Source organism: Cebus imitator, unplaced genomic scaffold (assembly GCF_001604975.1).
Source record: "Cebus imitator isolate Cc_AM_T3 unplaced genomic scaffold, Cebus_imitator-1.0 Scaffold291, whole genome shotgun sequence".
NCBI classification, from domain to species: domain Eukaryota; kingdom Metazoa; phylum Chordata; class Mammalia; order Primates; family Cebidae; genus Cebus; species Cebus imitator.
Genome location: NW_016107606.1, coordinates 4008237 through 4017471, shown reverse-complemented (window position 1 = coordinate 4017471; position 9235 = coordinate 4008237). Strand labels below are relative to the sequence as shown.

At 44.8% G+C, this 9235-nt stretch overlaps 1 protein-coding gene across 3 annotated transcripts in view; it reads left to right on the top strand.

Annotated features, from left to right (window-relative positions):
* Nucleotides 1-5209: 5209 nt before the first annotated feature.
* The window catches only part of C1QTNF2 (C1q and TNF related 2), a 22701-nt gene continuing 18675 nt past the window's right edge, over nt 5210-9235 (top strand). For 2 of the 3 annotated variants that reach the window (XM_017502114.2, XM_017502113.2), the window contains exon 1: nt 5211-5368. In XM_017502114.2, the coding sequence (XP_017357603.1) occupies nt 5243-5368 (126 nt within the window). In that variant the 5' untranslated portion in view covers nt 5211-5242. Of the gene's footprint in view, nt 5369-9235 lie in introns of all 3 variants that reach the window. The other variant, XM_037729078.1, reaches the window with a different exon arrangement.

The following is a 9235-nucleotide window of genomic DNA, read 5'->3' as shown; positions in this document are numbered from 1 at the left end:
GTTCTCCAGGCTTGAGGGCTTAGAAGTCTGTGGAATGGCAGCAGGTCTTCTCTATGAACAGCTGTCTCCCCGTTACTGCCACATTGGTGAGCACCATCTGGAATTATCTCATTCTGGAGAACCTCACAGCCCCTTATTAAAAGTAAGGATCTGAGAACTTGGGTCTTGGCCATCAGCTGTTAGGAATGATTCAACAATAGTTTTAAAATGTTATTTTATACCAAAATTGGAGAAAATGAAAGGCTGAAAATGGAGGGGGAAAGCCTACATTGAAATAATGAATATAAGTCAGAAGACTTTCTTCTTCTTGGCACAACCATCAAGTCACTGAAGGTCTCTGTACCTCTTTGTCTTCCTGTATGAGATGAAGATCATGGACCAAATTATTTCTCAGGACCTTTCCTCCTTTGAGATTCTGAAGATTCAGATGCAGTATACAGGGTACTTGTCCTCCCAATCTCACCATTTTCAAAATGCAAGAAGTGTCACAAATCACTACATGATTACTATCCAAATGGGTGATACCATTGGGAAGGGATTTAGACAGTGATGTGCTGACGAACAGGCTGGGGGCTGGGGTAGAGAGAAAAGTGCTCTGATTTGTAGAATTTGTTGATTTCCATATTGTAATTACTTTCACATTACCAGCATGACATCACTAAACTCAGAGTTGGGAAGAGATGCACAGAATTGGCTGCTGGGATCCAGCAAACCAGTTAAGAATGCAAAGAAGGCATTTTCTTCATACTGTTCAATGCTGAGAGGACTTGATAAAAGAGGGAAGATTTGAACTAGGCATTGAAGGATATTGATTAGGACTTTCCATGCTAACTGACAGAAACAATTCAAACTAGCTTAAAGAAAGAAAAAGAATATAAGAATGAGACTGTTTTAGCACAAGTATCTGAAAAGGGCTTTAATAACGTAGTCATGGCACTTGCTCCACCTTTCAGTTCTTCTTGAATCTGTTTCTATTTGTGTATTGTCTCCTGCTGTAAGCAGGGTCTTTCCAAGTGGCAGGAAAATATAGCTAGTGGCAGCCCAGGCCTACCTCTTTGCAGTCAACAATTCAAAAGAAAAGCAATGCAATCTTATGGAGATCACATGGAAAGACTCTGGCTCACTCTGGTCTCATGCCCACCAATTCAGCTACTAACTGGGCAGAAAAGGAAAAGGTACGTAATTCACACTCCCTTGCCACTGTAGCCAGAGGGCAGACAGAGCACTAGGATGGACCTCTCTTCCCTTACCACCCAAAACACATGAGAGTCATCCAAACAGAGCTCCCTAATGGAAAAAGCCATGAATTTGTGGTAGAAATATGGGTAAGCTTTGTGCAGAGGCAGAAGAAGAGAGAGTAATTAGAGGGAACAGCATATATAAGTGCAGAAATGTAAACATTGATGGTGCATTTGGGAGTCAGTGAGAAAACCACCCTGACTAAAGCAGAGCTACCCATAAGACAGTGGTTTGCAACAGAGGACAATTTTGCCCCTCTAGAAACATTTGGCAATGTCTGAAGACATTTTTGATTGTCCCAGCTGGGGTTGAGAGGGTCTGCTACTAGTAGGTAGTATCTAGTGGGTAGAGGCCAGAGATCCTGCTAATCCTGCAACACACAGGACAGCACCCTCAACAAAAAAAGGCTGTGTTTAGGCTAGTGTTACACAGGGAAGCATTAGAAAGAGTAAGGTAGCTTGTACATACTCTACTCCTTCTGCCTGGCACCTCCCCACACCTTGGCCACCTTTGTATGACTAGCCCTTTTTTATCCTTTGGGGCTCAGCTTAAATATCACCTACTGAAGAGATCATCTAGACTTCTCAATCAAAATAGGTTATCTCACAGACTTCATATCAGTATTCTTTCCCATGTTTCCCTCTTATTTTCCTTCATAACTTACCACAGTTTTGAATCATATATTTATTTGATTGCTGGTTTAATATCTGTCTCCTCATAAGCCCTGTGGAAGCAGAGACCTTCCTTATTTGTTCATCACTGTGACCCCAATGTCAAGCAGAGTACCTGGTGCATTGTAGTTGCTTATATTTAATCAACTGATTAATCTGAAGGTTGATGGTAGGATTGAAATGGGGCTGAGCGTAGGAGGTGGATAGAAAGAGGAAAGAAGGCAGTCCTTTCTTCCCTGCTTGTTCTGATCCACACTCATCTCCCTTCCCTGACTTTCACAGCACCTATAGTTCATAACACGATATGTCAGTTAGGATTTTAAGCAAACATGAATGTAATAAAAAGAATCAAACTCGGAACCATTGCAGAACAAGTTCTGACTTGGGTTTGCAGGAATGAGTCTCAAAACCCGTCATCCTACTAACCCCACCATCCCAAGGGAACAGTTACTTCTGCCACAATCAGGAGGCCAGTGACTGGCCCAGTTGACTACAGGAACACAACATCTTAGGTGTAATCTGGGGATCCGGAACTGCCAGAACTCCAGAGTCACATTGCACCTTCCAAGTCAGCAACAGCAAAGTAGATTCCTCCCAGGCTCTTCACAAAACTCAGTTTTTGTTTTTTGGGTTTTTTTTCTGAACACAATTTTGAATTCAGGTCTTGCCCAGTTGCTCAGGACTAGCTAAACCTAAATTATAATGGGAGCCCCAACAGCAAGGAGTCTAGGAAATTGATTTTTAGCTTTCTAGTCTCTGTTGTATAGGAAGGCACACCAAGAAAAGTTTGGACAATTGTGGAACAAACCAGTCTGCCACATCTGGCTTATAGCTGCCCGGCTCTGTAGCCATCAATGTCATAATGTCATCATCTTCTCTAGATGGATACTAGCATGTTCTTTAGACATGAATGGATGTGAAATGAATTGAATGGAAGGGGAAAATCCTCCTCTTTCATGTTCACACTTTGCACCTTTCCTGTGGCACTTATTCTATTTTGCCTCCTAGTGTAATTTCTGTTCTCATTCAGAAGTTCACCTCTTTGTCCCCATACTCAAAATAGTTGGTAAATATTTATAGACTGTGGCCAGGTGTGGTAGCTCACACCTGTAATCCCAGCACTTAGGGAGGCCAATGTGGGTGGATGACCTGATTCCAGGAGTTTAAGACCAGCGTGGGCAACACGGTGAAACCCCATCTCTACTAAAAATACAAAAATTAGCTGGATGTGGTGGTGCGCGCCTGTGGTCCCAACTACTTGGGAGGCTGCGACAGGAGAATCATTTGAACCGGGGAGGCGGAGATTGCAGTGAGCTGAGATTGCACCACTACACTCCAGCCCAGACGACAGAATGAGACTCTGTCTCAAGCAAACAAATGTTCATAGACTGAGTTCAAGACAAAGAGAAACTAGGGAGAGGAAGTCCTAAGCCCCAGTCTAGCTTGACACAGTTCTTGCAGCTCGTGGAACTGCAGCTGAACAAGTATTTTGGATTGCCTGCTACATGAAGCCATCACCACTGCAAGGACCCATAAGACAAGGACTAAGGAACTCTGCTAGGCTTCAGGAAACCTAGGTTCCAGGTATCTTCAAAAGTTGAGAAAACATTTGTCCCCATTCATTCAGTCAGTAAATGTTTCACATTGCCAAGTATAGCATCACTTCCTTTCTTATACTTTTCATTAACTTTTTTTTAAAAAACCAACAAGAGTAAGCCAGTGATTTCAACCTCTGTCATAATGAAGCCACATGGGTAACACACAGATATTCCCACTGTACCCTAGGAGAGGGGCTTTCCTGAACCCTTTAGATTCTGAATGGCCTCCAGGCATCTTAAGCAGTTTCCTCACCTTTCAGATTTCTGACACATCTGACACAAGGGGCTGTGGATGAAAGTTTCCTTTCCAGACATCTGTGTATCAACACCCTAAACTCTGCTTCACATGTTATCACTCATTCATGTTTAGAGCTCACAGTTCACCTACATTCAGACAAGTCTCAGTCGTCTCTCAGGGTTCACCTGAAACATCACTTTCGCAGGCCTTCCCCTGACCGCCCAGTTTATACTTTTAAGTTTTTCTTTTCTGTAACACTCATTTCGCTTGTAACCACTTTTATCGCCCCCAGATGGAGGGCTCTAAGTTTCATGAGGGTAGGCATCAAGCCTATTTGTTTCCCCCTATATCCCCAGCACCTTGCCTGGGGACTGACACATAATGGATGCTTATTAAATATTTGTTGAATGAATGTTTGTTGAGCCTACAAACTTACATTCTTAAACAGTATTTATGTAATATTAGTAATAGTTCCCTACATAGTTCAATGGCTTACCAAACATCTTTATGAGTGAGTGTCCCAACTTTGGGGTAAAGACAATGCAGGTAATATTATTCTCCCAATTTTTCAGAAAATAAATCACTATCTGTGAGGTTATCTGACTTGATTAAGGCAGTGGATCCAACATTAGAATTTGAATGCATATCTGTATTAAATTTCTGACTGTAAATTTTGTGTCATTTACCAGCTGTTAACCAGATGCTCTGGCCGTGGAGTGAAATATGGGTAGCTAGTGGAAGAGAGCAGTGGAAGGAACAGGGAGAAGCAAAAGCCAGGCCTTGGAGGGATTTCCTTTCCTCCAGTGCCTGCTTGGTTCCTTAACAAGATTGCTTTGCCTGTCCTGGGAGCTGAGGACACTCCATACATCTCTCAATGACTTGAGGCTGGGCCAGAGAGTGAGTGAGACCAGTGAAGCCTCACTTGCTGGGGAGGGGAGAAATGAGGGCTGGGACACAGGGGCACTCGCTCACACTATTGCATATGTGCACACTCCAGACAAAATCCACACAAAGGCATGCATACAAATCAACACACAGAATGAGCCACTGTACAGTCATACACACATTTAAACATGCACCCCACATACAGATGTCTAGCCACTGCGGTGTACGTCCAGCCGCTGATGAGCACTCCAGTTACACACCGAGCTGCCATCTTCGACATGCCCATGCATGTGTGGATACACCGAACAGCCCTGATGAAAATGTTAATAAATGTACGTATGCACACACATAACTAAACACATATATACGATTTATCATCACATTCAAGTACATGCACACCTTTATAAACACGTGGGAATCCATCAGTCTGATCACTCTGGCCCACAAAACCTCCAAATACACTAACAAGCTCTACACACGCAGAGATGCATCGACACACCCGAGTTGTCATCAGCGCTGCAAGTTTTTTTCCAAACAGCTGCTAAAAAGAGAGTGCTGCGCTGCGGGCCAGCCCACGTGACCGGGAGGAAGGCTCTCCCGCCCATGACGGGATGGGAAAACTATGCCTGGGGCCAGCTCTCCGCCCGGCTGCCGCCGCGGAGGAAAGCAGGGACGTGGAGCGCCGCCGAGAGCTTCTTTGCTCCGGACGCCCCGGGACGTGGCGGGCAGCCGCGAGGGTGAGTGTCCCGCACCGCGGTCGGGAGGGGCGGGAAGTGCGCGCGGGAGGAGGAGGATCGCACTGCTGCGGGCGGGGCGGGGTGCGAAGGCGGGAGAGCTGCCAGCGCGCCCTCCTTGCGGGCTGGGCAGCTCCCTCACTCCTGCCTCTCACTGCTGCCTTCTGTGTCATAATACAAATTAACATGTTTGGAGTCCTGACTCTATGCCAAGCTCCGTGCCCAGTGGTTTACCGGTTACAGTAGTCATACCCGTATTGAGCGCCTACTTTGTGCCAAGTCCTGCCCGCACTTTACTTGCGCTCTTTCATTTTCATGACAACAGATTATCCCTGTCTACAAAACAGGAACTGGGCTCAGAGACATTAATGACTTCAACAGCGTTGCACAGGTAGTAACTGATGAAAAAGGGACTTGAAGTCTGGTACGTTTGAGTCCAATACCCGAGCTAACAGTCACAGTTAACATTTACTGAATGCATTATTTCATTTGATTGTCACATTTATTTAAATATATGATACAGACTGTCAAACTGAGCTCAAAAGGTATTGAACGTCAGGCAGAGATTTGTATCCAGTGCTTCATGACTCTCTTCACTCTCCTTCCTCCCCCCAAACTACTTGTCTTAATATGCTTTGTTCTTATTTCTCCATCCCCACTGCTGCTGCCCCTTTCTAGGATCTCACTTTTCAGCTGAACAATTGCAATGGCCCCTAACAGTCTCCCAGCCCAGGTCTCTCCTCTGACACCATGAGTCCCTTGCACAGCCTCACTGTGATCCTTCGCTGCTCCTTGACCACAAAACTGCCGTGCTTGGAACTCTTCAGGGGTCCCTTCCTTAGGCTGGCCATCTCTCAGAGACCCTGTGCTTCCACCATGCTGAACTAGCAATAATAATAGCCAACGTCCTACATAGGTCAACCCAGGGTGCTCAGTTAGCATTGTTAAAAATCTGTCCTCTCACATCCTTATGTTTGCCCTCCCTCTGCACCATTCTCTACTTTATTCTGTCATCGGGAGTAATTATATCAATTACTCCTGCTCTCAACTGCCCACTCCTCAGACTCTCCACATGTTTCCAAAATCACTAGAGCCCTTCATTCTAACATATCAGATTCACTGCGGAATTTGTTTCCTGCCAAATGTCTGACTTCTCTCCACCTCCTAGCAGGGAAACCACACTTACCTGTCTTCCAATCCTTAAACCTTAGGGTTACCTTTTGTTTTAAATGTTATAAAAGTAACGATACTCATCGTAAGAAATGCGGACAGTTCAAAAAGGTAGAAAGTGAAAATTAGGGCCGGGTGCGGTGGCTCACACCTGTAATCCCAGCACTTTGGGAGGCCGAGGCGGGTGGATCACGAGGTCAAAAGATCGAGACCATCCTGATCAACATGGCGAAACCCCGTTTCTACTAAAAATACAAAAAATTAGCTGGGCATGGTGGCGCGTGCCTGTAATCCCAGCTACTCAGGAGGCTGAGGCAGGAGAATTGCCTGAACCCAGGAGGTGGAGGTTGCGGTGAGCCGAGATCGCGCCGTTGCACTCCAGCCTGGGTAACAAGAGCGAAACTCCGTCTCAAAAAAAAGAAAAAAAAGAAAAAGAAAAGAAAAGTAAAAATCCACACACTCCCTCCTGAAAGGTGTAACCCCTTTAACAAGATTTTGTGTCTTTTCAGAAATTATTTCTCCAACCCCTCTGTGTGTATATATATGTGTATACATATATACATATATATATACACATATACATATATATATACATACACACACACACACACACACACACACTGTATTTGTGCTGGGTTTTGTTTGTTTTGTTTTGTTTTTGAGACAGAGTTTTGCTCTGTCGCCTAGGCTGGAGTGCAATGGCTCACTGCAACCTCTGCCTCCCAGGTGCAAGCGATTCTCCTGCCTCAGCCTCCCAAGTAGCTGGGACTACAGCTGCGTGCCACCACACCCAGCTAATTTTTTCTATTTTTTGTATTTTTAGTAGAGACAGAGTTTCACCATGTTAGCTAGGATGGTCTCGATCTCCTGACCTCGTGATCCACCCTCCTCAGCCTCCCAAAATGCTGGGACTACAGGCATGAGCCACCACACCTGGTCATTTTTTTTTTTTTTTACCTCAAAGAGAATCATACTTTATGTTCCATGGTACAACTTGATTTTTTCACTTAATAGTGTGTCTTCTCCATGTTCATATCTGCATATACAGGCCTACTTTGTTCTTCTAATGGTGTCATACTGTGTCATTGTATGGATGAACTGAGACTACTTTTCACAAGGCTGGAGTCATCTTTGAAGCCACTCTGTCTCTATGGAATATTCATCCAAGATGTCACTTTTTTCTATGCAAACCTCCCTGTTCTTTTCCCCTGTCTCTCTATTCCTTTTCTTATCCTGACCCTGCTGATCGCAGAGTCTCTCCGGCAGTCTCAGTCACTGATACTTCCTGCTCCTGAATGTTCTTTGTGGGGTAAGAGAGTCCTCTCCACACCCACAGCTTCACAGCCACTCCATCTTCCAGGTCAAAGGCCTGCCCACCTTACTTTGCCTCCATGAGCTGAACTCTTGCATAAATCAAACTTCCCTTAATTATATTCTATTCTAGCTTTTCTTTTGAAAGGAATTCTGTGCCAAATATTTTTTCCAGCAAATAACCTTCCCCTGGATTTGCTCACTTCTATAAATAGCTTACTTCTATAACAGACATACACATATGCATACACATCTCTGCCTTGTTAGTAACTCCCCTGTTAGCTGAGGGGCCATGGTAAAGGAACATGAGCTCTGGGCCCCGAGCCAGCAGGCCTGAGTTCCACCCCACTCTGAACTTTTCCTAGGTCAGAGTTCCACCCTCTGACCTAGGAAAAATCATTTTTCCCTTTTCCAAGCTCTGTTTTCTCTTCTGCCAAGTGGAGATGACAGTATCAGCCTCTTAGAAGTGTGGGGAGAATTAAAGAAGATATGAACATCAGAACTTTGAAATCAGAACACACAACATACATGGAGCATCATCACTCTTTTCCTGTGGATCAGGGGTTGCAAACCCAGATACCGACAGAGGCTGTGAACCATGTGTACAGGAGTGGGATGCATGACATTTGGGAGTGGTGAGGACTGTGGACACTGAAGAACTCAGGCTCTTTGTCCTAGTCAGCATGGGGCACCATAACAATACACGGACTGGGGAGCTACAGCAATAGACATGTATTTCTCATGATCCTAGAGGCTGGAAGCCCATCATCAAGGTGTCCACAGTGTTGGTTTCTTCTGAGGCCTCTCTCTGTGGCTTGCAGGTGGCCATCTGCTGTGTCTTCACATGGTTGTCACTCTGTGTCTGTGTCCCGATCTCCTCTTCTTATAATGACACCAGTCATACTGGATTAGAGCCCACCCATATGACTCATTTTACCTTGATTACCCTTGTTATGGTCTGATCTCTAAATACAGTCCCATTCTGAGAATCTGAGAGTTAGGACTTCAATGTGTGAATTCTGGGGAGACACAAGTCAGCTTGTAATATCTTGTCTCAAAGGGCAGCCACCTGGTGACCTGCCCAAACGCAGGCTCAATGCTGCCGGAGCCTTCTGCTGCTCCAGAAAAGCAGCAAACGCCGATGTTAAATGTAAAATCTCCCAAGTTTTACATTGGCAACAATTTAAAATTCAAAACCCAAAACCAAAAGTATGCAGTACGGAGTACAGAGTATTCTGTGATCCACGTGAGGCCGCTGGTAAGCCGGACCGATCCCTGCTTGTCTGGGCTATCATTTCCTCACTGGCAAGGGCATGTTTCATAGCTTTTTAATCCTTCTCAGACAGTCTTTGCACATTTTTTATTCTTTTTTTTTTTTTTTTTTTTTTT